The 21,539-nt window shown below is 35.1% G+C and overlaps 4 protein-coding genes across 6 annotated transcripts in view; 2 read left to right on the top strand and 2 right to left on the bottom strand.

The window, feature by feature from the left end:
- Positions 1 to 9,171, bottom strand: part of LOC122531626 (protein outspread-like) — a 133,055-nt gene extending 123,884 nt beyond the window's left edge. Inside the window, exon 1 of the mRNA XM_043659675.1 lies at positions 7,343 to 9,171. Coding sequence (XP_043515610.1) covers positions 7,343 to 7,483 — 141 coding nt within the window. The 5' untranslated portion in view covers positions 7,484 to 9,171. The remainder of the gene's footprint in view (positions 1 to 7,342) is intronic.
- A 731-nt stretch (positions 9,172 to 9,902) lies between these two features.
- On the top strand, positions 9,903 to 12,759 carry LOC122531625 (transmembrane protein 11, mitochondrial). The gene is made up of 3 exons (XM_043659674.1): positions 9,903 to 10,043; positions 10,768 to 10,985; positions 11,105 to 12,759. Exons 1-3 carry the CDS (start codon positions 10,021 to 10,023, stop codon positions 11,389 to 11,391), a joined length of 528 nt encoding a protein of 175 aa, XP_043515609.1. The 5' UTR covers positions 9,903 to 10,020; the 3' UTR covers positions 11,392 to 12,759.
- A 629-nt stretch (positions 12,760 to 13,388) lies between these two features.
- LOC122531629 (dehydrogenase/reductase SDR family protein 7-like) lies at positions 13,389 to 14,965 on the bottom strand. The gene is made up of 6 exons (XM_043659684.1): positions 14,617 to 14,965; positions 14,388 to 14,531; positions 14,104 to 14,323; positions 13,952 to 14,036; positions 13,713 to 13,873; positions 13,389 to 13,637 (listed from the first exon to the last, which is right to left on the bottom strand). The coding sequence occupies exons 1-6, from the start codon at positions 14,758 to 14,760 to the stop codon at positions 13,435 to 13,437; spliced, it is 957 nt and encodes a 318-aa protein (XP_043515619.1). The 5' UTR covers positions 14,761 to 14,965; the 3' UTR covers positions 13,389 to 13,434.
- A 1,019-nt stretch (positions 14,966 to 15,984) lies between these two features.
- Positions 15,985 to 21,539, top strand: part of LOC122531631 (carbohydrate-responsive element-binding protein) — a 28,684-nt gene continuing 23,129 nt past the window's right edge. Inside the window, exons 1-2 of one of the 3 annotated variants that reach the window (XM_043659697.1) lie at positions 15,985 to 16,226; positions 20,848 to 21,211. In XM_043659697.1, the coding sequence (XP_043515632.1) occupies positions 20,865 to 21,211 (347 nt within the window). In that variant the 5' untranslated portion in view covers positions 15,985 to 16,226; positions 20,848 to 20,864. Of the gene's footprint in view, positions 16,227 to 20,847; positions 21,212 to 21,539 lie in introns of those variants that run through there. The other 2 variants (XM_043659699.1, XM_043659698.1) reach the window with 2 other exon arrangements.

Below are 21,539 nucleotides of genomic sequence, written 5' to 3'. Positions count from 1 at the left end.
CATGTATGTATACGTGCTGCTAGCGCAGATAATCATCGAATTATAAATCTTATCAGGAGAGGAGTATCCGCCGTATAACGCGGAATACCGAATGAACTTTTACTAACGAGAAGCCTGCATCTTCTTTCCTCTGCGTTTAAATTGAAAAATGGACGGAAAGACAAATTCGCGACAAATGTACGAGTTTTGGGATTTTCTTTACGGAAATGTTAATTTTTTTCTTTTCAAATTTAAACTTTGAGAAAGCACAGACATTCGGATTCATCGAACACGGTTCCTGTGATTTCTTGGAATTCATATTGCAGTTATTCGTGAAAAACTTGAATTATCGCACAGTGTCTCGTGAATTTAAATAGAAAGGGGAAAGGCGAGTATAATGAAAATTACAGGAAAAGAACATCGACGTCAAAAATTCCCAATAAAAGTTCTCGGTTCAATAAAAATCTGAGAAAGGACGAGTTCTAAGAAAAATACGCAACGTTAACGAATCCACGTCGAATTCTACACGCTGCGTGTCCCGTTATCGAAGTAACCGCTCTGAAATGATTTCATCGGGAAGGAAATTGTTGCAGTATAGTTGGGCAATAACGCGCCTTAATTAACAACGAATCGAAGAATCAGGAAATACTTGGTGATCACCGAGCGCCGTTAATTAATTGAATTGAACACCAAACACGCTGATGCGTGCCTATTGAGAACAACGTGTGTGTATCACGGTAACCGACGACAGGATACCAAACGACGAGTATCGTTCTGCTCCCAGATTTGTCTAGCTTCGTTCAATAAGAATACAATGTATCGATCCACGGATAAACTTCCGATAAACACTGCTTTCGTCGCTGAAACTATCTCACGGTTGTGCTTCGTACTGTCTTCTAGATTATCTGTTACTCGCGTTTAAGTGTCCTTTGTCATGAAAATTCGCATCGAGCAACTTTCTCTGCAATAGTAGTTTAAATATCTGTTTCTTTCAATAGAAAAGTTTCGAGGGAGAAATATAAAATGAGAATAGAATTGGCGAGATTTCATTTTCGAAGATCTTCCGCCTTTCAACGCGAGAATTCAAAGTGGGAAATTCACATTTATACTCTTATTTTATCTTGAGATAAAAATACTCGAAGATTTTAATACACACGTTTTATAATGGACTCTTGAAACAAAATTATGTTCAAAATCTCTCTTAAAAAAGTTCGAAGAAGCTCCAAGATCCCGCAAGTATCGAAATCGCCGCACGCGCGATACAGAACATCTCGCGATGAATTTCTCAGCAACACGATCCGAGTTGTACAACGCGAAACCCCAAATTATTCCGGTCTAAAGTGATTTCTCTTTCAACGCGTGAATTTAAAAGCGAAAAATCCGCCATTATCGTCGGTGCCCGCGGTGTAAAAATATTTCGCAAATTAAGACGTACGAGAAAGAGACGTTCCGCGTCTCAGGTGAATTCTCGACGCGTGTTTCGCATGATCTTAACATAATCGATAGCGAAAACACGTATGTACGTACGTATGCACGCATCTGGAGGCTCGTGCGGATAACGCGTGCACCAGCAGCAACGAACCAGCAGGCGGAGGAGAGCCAAAGAAAGCGAGAAAGAGAGAGAGAGAGAGAGAGAGAGAGAGAGAGAGAGAGAGAAAGAGAAAGAGGGAGGCAAAGCGAGTACCGTAAGGCATCTCTCGAAATCGTTTCACCGGATCAAAATTTCAGGTACTGAAGAGTGGCCACGAAACCCCAGAGGAAATTATTTCTCGAAGGCCACTTACCGGGGCGCTCACGAAGAAGTAATCGGACAGAAAATACGGAGCCACGGACCGATAATGGCCGGTCGTGAACAACGCGGCCCCCGGGCTCCCTATCCATCCCTCAGTCTCTCTTTCTCTTCATCTTTTTCACGTGCAGAAACAACAACAGACCTTTGCGTACGCAAAGATCCTTTATCGATCCGTTGGTGCCTGGATCGGTCTGGTCTCTCCTCTCGTTCGATGCCACGGCTACTTTTTATCACTTTCTCACGTTTACCAACCCGGAACCCTCGGCCGAAACCGGGAGAAGCCGCTGATTACTGGAATTAAACCGCAAATTCGAGCGTCGAACCGCGCGAGAAATCATAATTAAACGCGATTGAACCCGCGATCTCTGTTAGGCGATTCGATGGATCGCCAACATTCGAATCCACGTCGAAATCGACGTCTGATCGACTGATCGCGACCAAATGTTTCTCGCAGCTTCTTTAAATTTAAATAATATTTAATAATTTTAGTAGCTATCGAAGTGAAATACCGTGTAGAATGAAAATTAAAGAAAATCTACGTATGACTGAAGAATCGAGTATAGTTTCACGTTAATCGGAGTAAATGCTCAACAATTGCTAACGTTCAAAGAACTAAAAAGAACTCTGAAGAAATAAATTATCCAACAAACGTGGATAATTGTAACGAAGTAAAAAATATCAAAAGGACAGTGATATTTTCATCAAAAGGTAAAGAATTTGTTCAATATGGAGCAATGGAAATTTGTAGAAATGTAGGATTTTCTTAGGCCGCGATGAGATCAACAACTGATTATTTAGTACCACGAATTTGTTGAAAGGGTCTTTTGTTGCACGTCCCTCGTTATAATGTAATTAAACATGAAAGCGAATCGATGACGAGCATCGGGACGACGGGGATGACTTCGAGCATCGATAAAGTTACAACGTCACCGTTAAAGACAACACAGTCAAACACGATGAATTAAAATTGACAATCGGAACAGAACATCAAGAAACCAATTAAGCAGAACGAAGCGTGTGCTTTGATATTAACCGCGATCCTGTGAACTATTGTGAAAAGTAAATCGTACAGTTCGTGTCTTTTTTTTTTTTTCAGCGTGTCTGAAGCATCGAGAATATTTATTCGTTGAATTCCAAATTGCCAAAACGAATGTTGTTAATAAAAACAAATCTATGAACTTTAGTTTCACCCCCTCCCCTCCAAAAAAAAAGCTGTCTGAATTTGCGTAAACATCCAGAATCCGCTGACGATTTTTAAATCTCATAAAAAATCCTCGCTCGCTAGGAGAGATCGATAAAAATTACTCAATAGCCGATCTCCGTCCCTCCCTCCCCCTCTATAACCTTTAAAACCCGTGGAATCGGCGTAGAACACGCGTTTCACAGGTATTCACGCAATCAGCCTTCCACTTCCGCAATATCGTCGTAACTCGTAGAAACGATCTCGGGAGAGGGCCACCGCGAGAAACGCTGTAAAAGGTCAAATTCCTTCGATTCGACGAGGCTCTCCTCATCAAATTACGAGCCGCGAGACGAAGAACCGTGCGACCGAGGGGCAAAGAAAGGTTGGATTGCGTATGCATTCGTTATTTGCGGTTTATATGGGGGACAACAGCGAGAAGAAAGAAAGAGAGAGAGAGAGAGAGAGAGAGAGAGAGAGAGAGAGACGAGGGAAGAAGCCAAGAGGTCCCGTGCAGATTGGCGAGACAGAGAGATGCAGAGAGGTGGAGAATAAACCGATACAGAGATACCGCATCCAGGCGAAAGCCGACAAGCCAACAACTCTCGAAAGGGCCTGTGCTGTTGGGGTGCCGCGAGAAGACGGCTGGAATGCACCAAGAACAGGTCGCAAGGCTGCCGACATTCCGAAATTTGCAACGGCCTCGGCACAGGGGACCGTGTCCCATTGTACGTGGACGAAAATTGCCCTGGTCTCCCGACGAGATGAGCGAAAAAATAGCGGCTAGACCGCTGATACTTTCCGCTTTCTCTCAACGAAGCGAAATAATAGATTTTTCAAGCCAGAGCCTCGAATCGATCACCCTTTTTTCGGATTCTATATTATCTCTTGGATCGCAAAGAGATTTATTTCATTTAATCTAGATTTATTTTACTTTTTGAAACGAGAAATCTTCTTTTTTTTTTTTTTTTGAACAAAATTATAACCAGATTCGCGTCTACTACTAATTCTATATTATTTTTCGAGAGAAGAAAACAGATTTTTAGCACGATCCTATTCTATTCTAAGACAATTTGTCTTCAAAAATCGAATTCTCAAGATAGAAAGGAAGAGCAGTGAAAATTTCAAAGTTAAATATGCACAGTCCCGATCAAAAATTTGGAGCATGTTAACACTTCAAAGGGAATAATGATAATCTTCGAGTAAATAAATATTTTTTATTCGTAATATTAGTTTTTCACAGTACTGAGATTTTCATTAATCAAAGCTGCAACTGCAACAATTTTATTTTTTCCCAGAGAAACGTGGAAGAAAGTTTATTTCGTCCTCGAAAGTTTATTAAGTTTGTTTCATTTACGTGGGAGTGTACATATTTCAATTTCCTATATCTCGATATTCAAAATCAATTATTGTATTTCATGCAATATAAATTACGCAACTCATGTCGATGCTTCGTAAACATTTCCAAAGGGAAACATTTCAAAGGTAAAATCAATACATCCAATATTTTACGCGACGTGCAATTTTCCTGGCATCATTAGCGGAAACCAGAAACGCCGTTCGTCATTCATCGTATCGACTATACGTTTCTCTAGACCGCAAAAACCGTCTATACCTATTCAAAGTGTTCTTTTTTTCTTCTGGAATTGATTGCTGCGTAAAAAGCAGAAATACACGCGAGAGAGAGAGAGAGAGATAATCGTGGAGAATCGAAGGAACTTCCATTGGAGAATAGAGAGAATCAGAGACGAGACAAAAAAAGGTAATAAACGTTGTCTTATCGAGCGGACTTTAAACAGAGAACTATTCTCGCGATATTAACATATTTTATTAATATATTACACGTACCATTTTATTAATATATCATTCATACACACGTGTTCATAAATATTAGACAATCTATTAACATCGGTATTATAATAAATGTTACAATTAAATGTTATATCAAGTAAATTTGAAAAATCATTAGGAGATTATTAAATCCTCCAAGAATTAATGATTAAATCATTAGAATTTTCTATCTAATTAATCTTAAACTTTTTAATAATTTAAGATATAAAACTTTTAAGATATGAAACGTGATTGTTAGAATTTATCATATCGTTGTGATCGTTCCAAGAAATTTCGACAGATTTTCCTGTGTTGCCTTACAAAATTATTTAAACATTTATTATAACATTGTACATATGTTATGTGAAATATCTTGCAGTTCCATTAACATGATCGATACGACAATATTGATGGAATTTGAAACCATACAATTCAAAAGTGTATATAGAAATTGCAAAACACTCATTGCGAGCGTACTTTTGTGAGCAAACGCAAAATTCTGATTAGATTAATTATTCATGTTTCGTACGAGACCAGTAGGTGTCCTAATATTTATGAACGACAATGTTTCTACGTTGTATTTCAAGCACGATACCATACGATGCGCGGCGTGAATTGATTTTTAACGCTTTTATTTTGCGGACCTCTGCCACCCTGCCCTTCCCCCACTTTTACGAGGCAATTTCGCTCATCGACGACCGTATTGAGCCCCGTTGTAAATAAAAACCACAGGCAGAAGGAAGAAAACCGTACTATAAAGATTCCTGTTTTTCTTCTTTTAACGTCCCCTAACTTGTACCGCGTGCCACGTATTTATGTCCCAGTCCCCGTGGCGAGGCTACTTTTTCGCGCATTCGTTTGTAAATTACTATTACGATTTAATCGGAACGACTTCGGAAGATAGAAAACAAAAAACGAAAGAAGTGAAATAGAGATAATCTCGAGGATTCGAAAAGTTTTATTATTAGAGGAAAAAACGCAGAGGAAAAAAAAAACGGAGAGACGAGGGTTCTTGAGGGTTCCAAAGAAACTTCACTTTTTAGTGAAAGATATAAAAGGATCTCGAGATCCTTGAGAGAACCTTCGATCTATTTAAGAGATATATTTTGAACGACTTTATACGATTGATCGAGATTAACCTTGGAAAGCCCTCAACGCCTCCGCCAATAGTAATTTCTTTCAATCCATCTTCGTCAACCTTGAATTCCACTTACATATATTTCACATTTCGTTTTTAATTCTATTGGTGAATTAAACATACGGTCGGTATGTGTTTTTCCATTTACCAGAAATGGATTTCGATTATGTTACAATCTACACTGCAGTTATATTATGGTGCCGAATATAGGGTTATAATCGCGAAATAACGCATATGGTATTGGACTGAAAGAAATGTATGTACGTGTACGTATAGCATGATGACTAGACTGTTTACACAGATTCATATTTTTATCAACACGACTAAACACATTTGTTTCCATTAAAATTTCATATAACGCGTTATAGCGTCTACAACCACCCTGTAGCCTAATGTTTCCTTGTCCGTGTGATTTATCATTTAAATGGATAAACCAACAACTAATTACTACACGTGTTATAAATGGACTACTTGATGAGGAAACAGTGGTTTAATAAAGAATAGTGTAATGATACATGTACGATATGATACTTGAGAAATACAGCAGATGGATATATGAGCCTCTCAGAAGCCAAACTGATAAATTCCACTCTGCATTCATTTTGTCTCCGTCAAAGAAAGATGACACAAATAATGGTAAAATTTAAGATAATTACTTTTCTAATCCATGAAATTAATCAATCTCGCGTCTGAACAACTTGTAACTTTCAAGTCAGATGACAAATTGCGTTCGTGAAACGCGACGAATATCTACATTTTAATAATAAAAGATCTATAAATCTCGTATGCCTGAACTATCTAATCTAACCTATACGGTTCATATAACGCGCGACTTCTTACAAAACGTCTAACCTAAAAAAAAAAAACACGTCTGCGTACTGTGTAAGGACGCATTGTATTTTAATTTCTATCTAATATTTATTATATGTATCTCTTGTACATTCCTGAAATTTCTGTCAAACGCAAAAACGTGCACAGTCCAATCGTGACGAACGAGCCGCTACATTGGCGCGACGAAAGCCTCAAAAGAGAAACTGCACGGCTGTCTGGGGTTGAAAACCGTTGGTCGTTCCGTGGACTAATCGCGTTCACCGTGCACGCTCATCTTACATAACATCGACGTCCTGACCGTCAGGACCTTCGTCCTTCTGCCTGGTCCCGATCACGGCATGGAATTCGAGGGCGAGCAAGAAAGAGAAAATGCCGGCTCGCGACGAACCGTGTACGCACGCGTGAGATGGAGCGAGACGGAGACACATACGCAACCGTACGTTAGAAAGAGAGGATAGAATGAAGACAGAGCAGGATAGACAGATAGAGAGAGACAGCGAGTACGAGAGCGAGCGAGATATACAGACGCACGCAGGGAAGAAGAAAGAGACAGAAAGGGAAAGAGATAGAGAGTCCATCAAGCAAAACTCACCCTGTTGCATTCCAGAGCCTCCGCGCTGTGCTCCTCCTTCTGCTTGAAGCAGCTGCTGCACTTGCTCTTGTTGAATATGTTCGGCGCGAACTTCCTGCACTCGGCGCCGGTGCCACGGACGCCCGCCGTGCCGCCCGACATCGCGACACGTGCGAATTAACCACGACGACCGGACAGCACCATCGTTCGTCTCTCGCCCTCTTTTTCTTTTTTATCCTTCACCCTTTTCGTTCACCGTCGTTCACAAGCACCGAGAACGCGACGAGCAAACACGCCGACCAAGTACACGCCAACTAAACACCGACTAAATGCGCACAAACCAACTGCGCATAAATCAAACGTAACGCTTCCGAGCGATAAAAATCGATTTATATCGATTGCTCGAGAAGCACGAAACTCCCAGACACGATTCCCCAAAGTTCTTTCTTCCATACATTGACACGAGTTTTATCAAATCTTATTTATCTCAACTCGTATAATATACAATTTCGTTTTTTTATACAAACGCGCTCCAGCACCACCGACGACGAGTCAATCCCCAGCGGCCACTCTCCGCGTATCCGTTACGTTTAACGGATCGAGTTAACAGGATTTCGTATTCTCGTTTCGCGTAAAGATCACTACTTACAGAGCAATCGATCATCAATGATACGTTTTCGATATGTTTCGTCAATTTTGTTCGTTGGTATCTTGCATGCAGTTAGGTCGAGAAAGAATCGAGAGTCGACTATATATCGAAACGATATACTGTTTGCTTAGACGAAGAGAGTAAACTGTGCGCGAATCGGCGCCAATGTACGAATAGTATTACGCTCTCTCGCGATGGTTGTACTCCATAACCGGAAGAAACTCCGATACGCTTCTCTGCTCGTTGTTTACATAAGGTTCGACTATACAGCATATACGTGCTTGGCTCCGTTTGAATTTCGTAATGTATACAGACGCTTGTATGTTTACAGTGTATTCATGTCTCACGCAGAATGGATACAATATACAGCGAGATAAGGTATCGACCTTCGCGACCCAATCAACTTGTTGACAATGTTTCCCTTGAATACCGTACGCTGTTCAATGCAAGCACGTGGATTATACGCATTACTCCGAATCACACGAATCTATTATTCGACACAGTGGTACGCACCGCAGTTAACATGTCACAGCACCGATCTATCGATCGTTCAACCAATCGAACTGTCAATCGCACACGATAAAAGTGTGCGATATAGCGCACGGTCATTCAATCGAGCAAAAGACTCGGCCACTCGTTCTTTTCGTACGATCGAAACTCGCCTTGGATTGTGTAGAGATGAGGCTGAGATGTAATTATTCGATTGCCCACAATCCACGATATACGGACAGTAGCACCAGGAGCACCACGATCCTTACGTACGCTTATACTGCATCGTACGCTTATACTGCATCGACTGTCACTGCAATAATCCGGTGATACGCGCGCGGACCGAAATGCAACACACGCGACGACTACGGCAACGAGCACGACGACGATACTCGAGCACACTTACGACACATCGCGTTGTGCTCTCCATGACAGAACGCTCCCGCGGACGTCCATCTGCGATCTGGCCCGTTTAACTCGGCCTCTAAGCCGTCCACAGCGCTTACTCTCGCTCGATCGACCGTAGCACGCCCGTTCGGGTACAAGACTACGCCAGCGCCAAACTAGTCCCCCGTTCGCCCGCTGGAATAAAGCGCCATGGCGCAGCGTAAGAATTATAAGAACTAATCATTTCGCCCTTTTCTTTTATCTATTTTCTTTCAATCCCCGTGACCATGATTCACCCGTAGAATAATTTATCAATCATCAATATTAGTAAACTGCACTTCTTTCATAATTTTACGATTTTATTTTCAAATAAAATGATCAAATGACTCGCACAATAACCTATACAATTCGATTGCAAAATTTCATTTGGCTTATTATTAAACTTATTTTCGTTACACAAAACAATTTATTAATACACGTAATAGTAATGTTTCACTAATATTCACTAGTTGATAAATTATTCTGCAAAAAGTCTCCGACTACGATTGTTTATGAAAAATTGTACTATAGAAAAGTATATAAAATATTAAAAATAAATCCAATCTCTCCTCATTTATTTAGTTATATTTATAAAAATATGAATTGTCGTGAACATTCGTAATCTAGTTGGTCGATATTTTTCGTCTTCATTATTTAGAATTCTTAGTTCAAACTCAAATTTTGATTGTAACACTGATACTTAAAATAAACAACAATTCTTAGATACAAAGAATTTTATGAAACTTTGTACTAAAATATTTTACGTATCATCGACCATAACTCATATAAATATATAATTGACGAGGTAAAAAAGCATATTTATAATTGATATATGATACGTTGTATTTCGTGAAATGTTACTTTGCTAGGAATATTCAAATAATTATAAATACCTTTCTAGAAGACGATACTTCTTCTCCTCTTCAAACATAGTTACGTACTACGGCAAATAAAAATATATTTGCCACTTTCATGGAGAAACACGTTCGAACAAGTTTAAGAAGCAAGCTACGACTTGATTCATGCGAATGCTTAAATTGGATCAGCTGATTTTCACGTCCGGTTCGATATTCGAGATTTCCTTTTCCGGTTCATTCTGACCAACGTTCCAGTGTTTGGAAGACTGACTGTAAAGATGGTAGATGAAGCTGGTGACAGGTTCGTCGACTAAATTATTTTCGGCTTTTTATATAAAATTTGATACTTCTAATTAGTACTAACATACATATTCTAATATAATACAATAACATAATACTTATTTTGAAATGAAATTAACCTCACATTCGTATCCTGGAATTCAAGAAATTAATCTTTCATAATCTCTGCTAGATGTCCATGAATGTTTCATTAATAGTAAATTCAGTTCGATAGCAAAATTAGAGATGATTTCATTACGAAGATTCATTATTTTTATATATCATGTCCATTCTTTTCATGAATTTTTTGCACCTCCTGTCAATTTTAGTATAATTTCTCATTCTTTAAAATATATATTATTTTCTCAAAGACTTAGATTTCAAAAAAAAGAAAAAAAGATAATTTTATTTAAACGTGCGACATTAAAACTAAGCTTACTATTTCTACTACAAAAGTGTTTGTATTCAAACAAATGGAATGTTGATTAGTTACAATCAACATCTTACATAACACAAAAAAATTTCACTTGTGTTAAGGTCATTGTTTGATTTAATTTACACAATTGTTATATATAGAGCTGCTTTAGTTTTACTGCTTTTAGTTTTACTAGAGTGCTTAGAGATTGTATCTGTTTTTACAACTGAAATGGTTTAAACAATCTGTATAAATATTATATTTATTTGTTTAAATGTATTTATTGTATGACTTGTACTTATTTGACAATTAAGTGTGAATTTTTTTTCAGAGAAGAAATTTCAAATGTTGCCATTATCAAAGAAGTGTACGATAATGAAAACGCACATGAGACGTTCGAATATGAACTAGAAAGAGCATTAGAATCTGAATGCAGTTTAATTATTATTGAACCATCTAAATTAGGTGATGAAACCTCCAGGTGGATAGCAGTAGGAAATTGTCTTCATAAGACTGCAGCATTATCTGGTCTTGCTGCCATAGCCACAGGTTTTTACGATTTATTTTTTATATTATATATATATATATATATATATATATATATATATATATATATATAAAATATTATACTTTGTATAAAATATTGTGTATTATTGTGTATTTCACAGGTCTAATTTGGGGTGATCAGCCATATATTTGTGGCCCATTAGGTTTTACATCCGTTATATCCTGTGGACTTTATACTGTTTCTTGGCAGTTTGATCCCTGTTGCCAATATCAAGTAGAGACTGACACAAGCAAATTACCACATGTAGAATTGTTAGCTGTTTTAGGACCATCTTCTCCAACATTTCTTGTAAGAAAAGATGACACAAGAAGAAGAATTCTTCATACAACTATTACATTGGTAGCTCTGGGTATCAGTGCATGGAGAGTTTATCAAGCATTTAAATGAAATGTTTTACTATCAGGAAAGAAAGAATCTGAGTTGTAAAAAAACAGTAAGGTAGGCCAAATGATGATCGTAATAAGGCCTAGCATAGAAATTTGTGAATTACAATTTCATGTATATTAGTGGGGATTGTTGAGTCACACAAATCTATTTTTGTTTGTATTTCTTTTACGTTTCGACTCTACCTCATCAGGTGGATGCTGATTTTATAATAAATAATAAAAGGGAAAATATGTAATAAAACAGACTAAGTAACACATCTTCTAAAATCACTTCAAATCTAAAACATGATACTTCTTAAAACTTCACATTGTTACTCTATGATCTCCATCTTGTTGATTCTATTACAGTTAATATTAACACAAAAAAGACACAATCATATTCACGCAATTATCTGCGTGATACAACTACTGATGTAAGTGTTGTTAGATTTATGCAAAATTGCAACCATACACCTGGAAAGTTGGACTTAGAACTATATATTTTTAGATTGTAAATAAAGTAGATAGAATACACTGCATATGATATATTAAAGAGAATGTTGCCTAGATTTTCTCACCCAATGATACAGCCCACTACATGAAAAAAAAAACATTTTTTAAAAACATATAACTTCTATGTTTGTATTTGGTAAACATCTTACTTAGTGTAATATACAAAAATTTTGTTAATTACATAAGACTCATCATATGATATGGAATATCAAAAATAAACGTCACAAACATTCCTGTAAGTAATGATAAATGTTACAATATAAGAAATTTTTAGAAAAATTTTGAGTTGAATAATGTGTCAAAAGTTCTTGCAACTATTTGTAAATATATCAACATTCTATAACTGTATGACCATGTAGTAAACTTAACACAAAAACTGCTATTTACATCATAAGTAAGAAAATCTATACTACTTTAAAAAGCTCTTGATATATTTATTCTTTCTTAACATAAAAAAAAGATTTATTTCAATCAATGTGTGTTTTTTAATATTTATCTACTTTGTTTTAATATTTAAAAAAGTCTATAATACAGGAAATAATAAAATGGAAAAAAAGAAACAATAAAATCAGCAGTCCATTTTATATAGAATCTACGAGTTTAACTATCTTTGCATAATGTTTTTTTACCTATAAATGCAGAATAAAATAGGTATTATGGTTTATATTTTATGCACAATACAAACACATACTTTGCTATATTGATGTGAAAAATATTTGTACTTTTTTTTAATTAAATTAATGTCAATTAGTTCTTATTAACAAAACATCACTGATAAATAACAAAAGCTTAAATAACTGTTAATAATCCTGCCATGACAACAGAATTCGTATCAACCACTGTACATTATACATCACACTTTAAATGTTTCAGTTATTAGCCAAATATTTGTTATGGTACAATTGATATTTCATAGTTGTAACATACGAGAGAAATATGCAATAAATATTTACTATGGATAAAGATATATTTGATGAATGGTGTTAGGTAAATTTATTGTTCTGTGTCATTTATAACTTAAAAGGTTTTGGTTTCTTTGCATTTCCAAGCATTTATTTTCTACTTGAAATTATTATACAAATACTTTTTTGTATATCTATATTTTACAACTTCTATTATATTTATAAAACAAAATTTCAGTAACTTATTATGTTCAGTAACTTTATATATTCCATAACTTTTTAAGTTTTAGATGACACATATATTTTAATGTGCTTCAATCTAAATTGCATTAAAAAGTTTGTAGTATTAAAATGTATATAATGTAAACATATTCTGCTACTGAGTGACATAATAATAAAATATAATTTGGATATAATTTTGGTCTAATATATTTCGTAAAATTATGTCATTGTTTTTAAAAATACCATTATTTTCGCATAAAATTTAATTTATTATGTACTACAATATATACAGTAATTTATATTTCGTTTTAATTACAACTTAACAACAAAAAATAACATAAAGATAAAAACAAAATATTTTATAACAAATAACAAGTAATTGGCCATTTATTGTAATTATATTTATGACAAATTATTATAATTGAATATTATGATGTCTTTGCCTTTGATTTCTTAAATTCTTTTTGCATTATCCAAAAATATAATGATGGATATAAAGTGCGTATATATACCACAAGTTTTGGAATAAATGGTGCTATTAACACATCTTTTTTTTCTTTCAATACTGCTTTTAAAATACAATCTGCTGCATATATTGGGTCATATCCCTCTTGTGTAGTTTTATCCATTACTGTAATAATAATGTTTATACATTATTTTTATAATTATTTTTTGCTAAGATTAATCAAATCTTTTTATCACAAACCTCCATAAATTTGTCCACTTTCTGTTAGTGCATTCAGTGAAAAAGAAGTTCTTATATAACCAGGACTAACGACTGTAACTTTTATATTTTTTTCATGCAATTCTGCTCTACAGCAATCACACCAAGCTTGCAATGCATATTTAGAAGCTGCATATGCAGACCTGTCATATTAATGAAAAAAAAATTAAAATTTTTTTCGGACATGCTTTGAAAAAGATTTAAATATAAAATATTTCAACCTGAATGGAATTGAAATTTTGCCTTGAATGCTACTAACACATACTATGTGACCCGACTGTTGCTGTATCATGTATGGAAGGACAGCTATAAAACAATAAGTTTTTTAACAAAGAATATATAAGTTTCATTACAAGTTACATTATCTGATTACCTTTTGCTAAAGCAATTTGAGCGAAGTAATTTGTAAGCATTATTTTTATATTTACATCCATATTAGTATTAATAATTTCACCTCTGTAAGCAATGCCAGCATTATTAATCAAAATATCAATTTTTCCATGTATATCTATTATTTTTGCGACTTCAGTTTGTAGAGAATTAATACTAGTTATATCTAATGGTAAAATTACTGGAGGGTAAGTTGGTATTGTCTAAAATAAAATTAAATTGCTAATAATGAATTTAAAAGAAAAGTATTTATCAATAGATACATACAACATGAGTATTCATTAAGTCATTTTTCACTCTTTCCAATTCCTCTTTCCTTCTAGAAATTAAAATAAGTTTACAACCAATATCATAGAAAACATGTGCCAATGCTTCTCCTAACCCAGAACTAGCTCCAGTTATTATCACAACCTAAAATATTAATTAAAATATAAGCATTGATTACTTTCAATATTTATAAAATACAAATATTCCAGTAATTTACTTTATTTTTTACCTTTCCACGTAACATACTTTTTCTTCTTTTTTGTTGCATTATATCAAAGAAATGATATATCAACCATGGAATAGTGATAGGAAATCCAAACAATTTAAATAACCACCATATAAGATGCCAACCTTTTAATGTTTCTTCTTTCATAATTTGAGATATTTGTATTGTATATAATCACAGTATTGTATACAAATTAGGAGCTTTTAATAAAAAGTGATTATAAGTTATAATATTTGTTATAATATTGTATTATAAGTTATACATTATGTATATGAATATGCGCGTTATAAGGAAGAAAATTTAACCTTGAAACTAAAACTTTGGCCAAGCACATGACAATTGTAATCATACATTTTTATAAATTTATGAATTTAACATTACACCATAGATAAAATATAATATAGATCTAACATTCGTGGTTAAATACTCGTAGTATCATTTCAGTGTAACTTTCAACATTATCGATTGACCATATATATAAATAGTTGCAGGCGTTTACATTTCTTAATAATTTCTTATTATTTAAATACATAACAATAATTATAAGATAATATATATGTTGCTTAGTGAATATAATGGAATAAAATAAATAATTATATTAAGGAAATTTTTAAGTAATTATATTATTTAAAAAATCACAAAAATTCTATTCTAAAAGCAGTATTGTAAATGATTGAAATTCTGTCTTTGATATCTATTCATTTATTGTAGCAATATACAATAATTTATACGTTTGTATATGTAATGTTACACTGCTTATTTCTTATAGCATTCAAAATTGTTCAAACACATTTGTATACATTAAAGATGATGTTCTATCATCAAATGATATAATCTAATATATAATTTATTTTGAATTAAGTTTTAATTCCATTGCTTGCAAAAGTATTGTAAATTTAATACATAGTTCTTAGCGTTATTTCCCAAAGAATAATCAAGTTGAAAAGTGATATCAAATTATTCAGCCTCATCATAAGACTATTGATGATTTATTAATATGATTATCAAACACTTTAATATTATAATAAATATAAAATAATTGGTTTGCATTTTTATTATTTTAATTGCTTATTGTGTTTTCTCAATGTTTCTATTTTAATCCGCTAAAAATCGACACTATCTAACATTACTTTATTATCATTTTATTAAATAAACAGTTCATTATCATTTTAAATAAACAGTAAACATACTTGCAGGGACACGGGTGAAAGTACCGCGGAATTTGAAAAAAGGTGGAAGTAACAAAAAGAAAACATTGGAACATCTGTTTGAATCTGAAAAAGTGGCGCTACTCTCGACCGCGATCGGTGATTGGCTAAAGCGAACGCGCCCATGTCAGCTGTGTGGCACAGGATCGCCAGTCGTCCGTCGTAGACGCGGATTCGTGCAAATGGCGTCACTGCCAGTATGAGCGAGCGTATGCCGTCTAATAACGCGTACGGGCCTCGTCCGGGCGCGGCGCCGCGCGGCCCAGCCTGACGGCGAGCGTGAGTGCGACGATATTGGTCGACATCGAAAGAAAATTAATACAAGGGGATCGTTAAGTTTCGTCGTCAAGTTACAACGGTGTGTACGTATCAGCGACGAGTGGTGACACGCAGTGAAAAGGAGAGGTGAGTGCCAGATAGGAAAAGAAACTCGACAATAAGAATTCTGGTGACCGCTTACGAGAAGTGCCGTGTTATGCATACGCGTTCATTATCCGCGAAATAAATACACCTAATCTGATATAGTATACTATTCTAGCATATTTTCGATCATCGACTAATCTTTCACTATACAAACGACGAGTCTATATTATGCGAACCTTTTGACTCCGGATGTTTTTATGCAAGTTGATTTTATTGCTAGTTGTTACAAGGTATGAATGCGTCATACGATTTCTACCGCAGTAAGACAGAGATGAGAGTTCGAAGCCAACTTGTAAACGACTTTTGAAGCAGGATAGACAAATACGACGAAAGGAAAAGGAAATGTACGCGCAGTAGTTTCCTCATTCGATTCATAACCATACTAGATGGTGACATGCCATGCGTGTATCATTGCCAAATCTATCATGATACTTTAAAATATTGTATCATTCTGTGTATATTTTCACAGGAGCGAAATATGAAAAATCAGTATATCGTTGTTCACAATGCGATTTTTATCCGTGGTGTTATACGATCGTATACGTTTCATTGCTTAATGCGTATATTTGCAGTGAGGCATGTAATATATTTATCGTATACAACGATTAGGAATATCCTTATCGCGTTTCATGGAAGTTTTTGTAATACTGTTATTCTGACAAGTCGTTTGAATATGCTGTTGTTATCGCGTAGTCAGGACAGCCATGTTTCTCTCCTCAGCTAAAAAACACGTTTCTCGTGGCCACGCGCACGTGTGGGCGAAGCAGAATGTTTTTGTTTGCGCCGCGACGAGTTCCTAAATACAACCGACGGTTGCATAAGAGATCGAGGTGTGCCCGTCTGAAAAGAGTTCTGGCGTCTTATAAAAACTTAAGCTCGTTTGTGTCTTCGATATATAGCCAACTTCGCGAACGATACACAGATTAAACGAAATAAAAACAACGCAGTTACGTCGTATTGTCTTTTAATGCACACTCAACGGCAAGTGTTCAAACAAAATAGAATTACAATGAAACATCTGATAAAATACGCATGGTATTCCGCGATTACGTCACGGTGTAATGTGTTATCTTCATGTATATGATCGAGCATTTCTACTCGCCTAATTTATCGATAGAGATAGACTTATCGATGGAGCCTTTCAGCCATAGAACACGCGTTTTTCATAGCGACGAAAAAATTTCAGTAGCTATATGTATTGGCTGCACTTGCTACATTTCGTTTTCTATAAATACAACAGAATTTTTAAAAGTACACGAGGAAAGGAAAAAACCTTCGTGTACGAGCGGATAAAACGGTTAATCTTACCGATACTGAGTGACTCCGGGGTGAAAGAGCATTAACACTTTTAAGATAATAATGTCGTGGAATATTAAGACCATTTATTAAATAAAATTGTTGCAAAGGGAATCCTTGATAAACGTACTTGCGTAATATTACGGGATAAAACGTAGTTCTGTGACTAATGTTAATAAAATGTAACTTTGGAACTTTTGCTCAATGGCTAACTGATGCTTTACTCGTCGTTATATAATAAAGTATTGTTTTATTTTGTTAATTTGTTTCACGTATACGCGATAGAAATTATAATTTATTGATAATGAGTTTAATCTGTTCTCTTGGATAATGTTGATAAATTTCGACGTGTTTCTAGATCTAAAAATATATCATTAGTATTAATACCTGGTCGATAAGTGGAAAGAAAGATCTATCCTCGTAACTGGTTTTAACAGATCAACTCATAATTTACAATATCGAATACCGACTATTCGGTGCCTATTAGAAAAAGATTTCGATTCTTGTCAAATTTTTTCGTAGCATGTATCTCGTGAAGGTTTCCATGTGCCTTTATTAAAAGTATCTATTTCGTATTGCATATTAAAATTGGTCTAATGTAAACTAACCTTTAACTCATACGATTCTTTACACTTTATAGAATTACGGTCGGTACCAGTCGGTAACAGAGTTGCAATTTCTCAAATATTTGAAAATGTTCTCATTCTATTTAGATAAATGTAAATTCAGCCAGTTTAAACGAATCAGTACAAATCATGCATTATGAAAATAATTTAAGTTTCCCTAGTTCCTTTACAACACGTGTATTTACTTACGTATACATATACATATATATGTCATTTCTTTATGTTACGACGCAGTATGTTAATTCTTATCATTGAAATTTTTTAATGTTCATTTGGCTTGGGCTACAAAATTAATTATAAGATTTTTTGCATGTAATCTTAATCTCCTAAAGGGAATTAACTCATCATTTAGACTTATTGTTAAATTATCAATCTCTTGAACATAATTTCTTGATTTAAAAGTTTTAGATCTTGTATCACATCACCAATTAATTTACAAAATAAAAAAATTGTATCGAATACAGTATAAATAGGAAAATTGGCATTAAGTATATCAAAATATGCTTTGCATTGAAATTTCTCTTTCTCAAAATTTTCAAAATTTGAAGCTATATTCGTAATATATGAAAAAAAAAAAATAAAATTGAAAGATGGTTCGGTTGAACGAGTTAACGTTTTAAGTTTGTTCGTTCTCGCATGCATATGGCAAATATGCGTGATGTTTAATTTTAGACAACGGAATATTCGCGGTTCTGCCGAAGAAGTCACTGACCATCGAAAATTCTGGCGCGCGGTCATGTTTTCATGGAAACGAGACGGTCGAAACAGCGACATTAACGTTCTTCGGTCGTTCAACTGAGCATAAAGGTTGTTTACATGCTTCGAATTCGCGCGTTAGCGAGGAAAGTGTTCCAACGAGAGACATTCTCTTTCATTATACACGGTTCAATGCTTCATAATAATCGCAATAATAACGTCATAAAGAGGAAATTTAATAACTGTTTTAATGATAAGTTTAACGAGAAATGTAATAAGATGCAAGGTTAGCGGAAAATGAAAATAAAACGAAAGCGCGGAAGCAAAAGTTGTTATTAATAAACGAGAAAGATAGGCAAACGTCGAACAGAGAATTGCGAGCTTATCAATTGTTCGATAAAGATACTTGTGTCTGGCGGTAAGGATTTGTCCTATCGAGATTGAACGTGTAGACTTTGCAGCCTACAGATTTCGTGAAATGAGGTCGACTAACATTACTAAATTCCGTATTAGAAACCTCGTTCTACATTCCTTCTACATATGTATCGTTGGATTTGCTAAACATTCAAAATGTCAATTTGTATTTTTTTCTTTTTTTATTTTTTTGCCAATTACATTCAGAGTTCTCTTTTTTTCCTTGTTGCAAAGATATAGCGATTAGATTGCGATATTTATGCAAATTTTCGTTTCTATTAATATAGTTAAAGGAACAAACTTGTTGCACGTAATTAATATTATAAGTGGTATATTGCTTTGAATAATTTACACATTTTTGCACCTTGTATGCAACTTTACATCTGCACTTTTTTACGTTTTTTTTTTATTATAATCAATTTTTACAGTCTGCGTATTTTTGCAGTCAAAGTTTTCGATGAATGTGTGACGTCGGACGGCCGTTTGTTTGACGCCTAGAGTTATCGTGACAATTCGGCGTGTTACGATTATTTGATACAGGGTGTTCTGTACCGAAAGTGTGAGCGAAGAGAGAATGAATATGCGTGATAGTATATTGATTATGAGGTATGGAATGTTCGATCGGTCTTTGTTCAGGAGCAATCGGCTTCAATCGGTTCTTTGAACGGTTCAGATCAAACAGCAAACGAGAATGAAATCGGTACTATATTCAACAAACACCATCCTATATTCTTTGCACACCATACTATATTCAATAAACACATTCCGTTCCCAAGCGATACACCGGATGTAAAATCATGGCACGCCATCGATAACTAATATTATAAAAGAGGATAAGAATCAATTCAGTTCAGTCAGTTCATCTTCAGAGACAGGTAGTTTTAAGATCCGCGCAGTTCTTCTATATTTTCATTCCATTTTATATTAGCTTTCAGTTTTCTATTTCCATATACATACGTGTTTCATATGCGTTAAGTTATAATTATTAGATTAGAGCACACATACACCCTCTTATATAGTGTCACCATTATTATTATTATTTAATATTCCTAGTGAACTCTGCTATCTCATTCGAACATCCTAATAGCACAGTTTCCCCGCAGTCGGGACGTGACAAATGCATAAAAATACGCAGTATCATTATATTACAATCGATGGTATGGCTGCAGCAAAAAGACAGTTCCACTTTCCATTAATTCGAGCACAATCGTTTAAAATCAATTTAAATTAATTATTGATTAAACACGAACCAAAATCAGTTAAATTCGTGACACAAGTGATAAATTTACGCTTCTGAAGGTACGAAACTTGTACCTTTCTTGTTCTCCTTCAACAAATGGAATATAAATATTGGAGCTCCCTTCTTATTGCTGCAACCTTATCTCCAATAACATTCCGCAATATTTCTTGACTGATAGATCAGCCCGATGATCGATAACAAATCAAAGATGTACGATTCATGTTGAAAGAGGAGCTAAATTGGGAAAGAAATTAAATTAAAAAAAAAACAAAAAAAACAAAAAATGGCAAATGTAGGTGAAAATACGTATCGACGCGACTGTGATCCGCAGAGTGGCGCTAAAGAGGGATGCAGGCCGAACTGATATACAGAAAGCCGTTGACAATGATGACCACGACACCGAGCCAGAGTTTTCATCGTCCAGGAAGGAAGGAGAATAGCGGCAAGGATTCCCGCGAGACCATACATTCTGGCCATTTTATGGTGTCCGATTTCGAAGCGGAGGCCCAGGACGACGAGGATGAACTCGCTGTCCCAGTTCCTGACGAGGAAGCTGCCAAGATCGCGATTATCGCTTCGACAGGACTTTTGCAAGAGAAATTTGCCAGCAGCTCCTCGAACGACAAAACGTCCCAGCAGCTCAGCATTGAGACCTCTTTGAACAAGTTGTTCCAGTGCATGTCCCTTGCATACAGGTGAGTTTCTCTTTTCTCTCGGTTTTTCTTGATGAATCTGTTTGCCTTCCGCTTCTTTCGATAGGTCATTGTCGAGGAACCTTATCGATGCGATGTCAGAATCTGATTTTGATTTTTAATTAATTTTACTAATTCAAGAGGATTCATTTAGTAGCGTAGTAGTGTACAAAGATCGCTCCATGGTCTCTCTTCGTAGTGAAAGAGAATTTCGGAGAATGTCCACTTATAATACTGTTCGTAATTTTTGTTTATTTTCGTAAATTTCCATAGTTTATTTCTCGATTCTTTATTAAAGTAACACTGTTTCATTGAAATTAGTATTAGCATG

This window comes from Frieseomelitta varia, unplaced genomic scaffold, assembly GCF_011392965.1.
Source record: "Frieseomelitta varia isolate USP_RPSP 00005682 unplaced genomic scaffold, Fvar_1.2 scaffold_407, whole genome shotgun sequence".
Lineage (NCBI taxonomy): Eukaryota > Metazoa > Arthropoda > Insecta > Hymenoptera > Apidae > Frieseomelitta > Frieseomelitta varia.
This window is presented reverse-complemented; position numbering and strand designations above follow the sequence as displayed.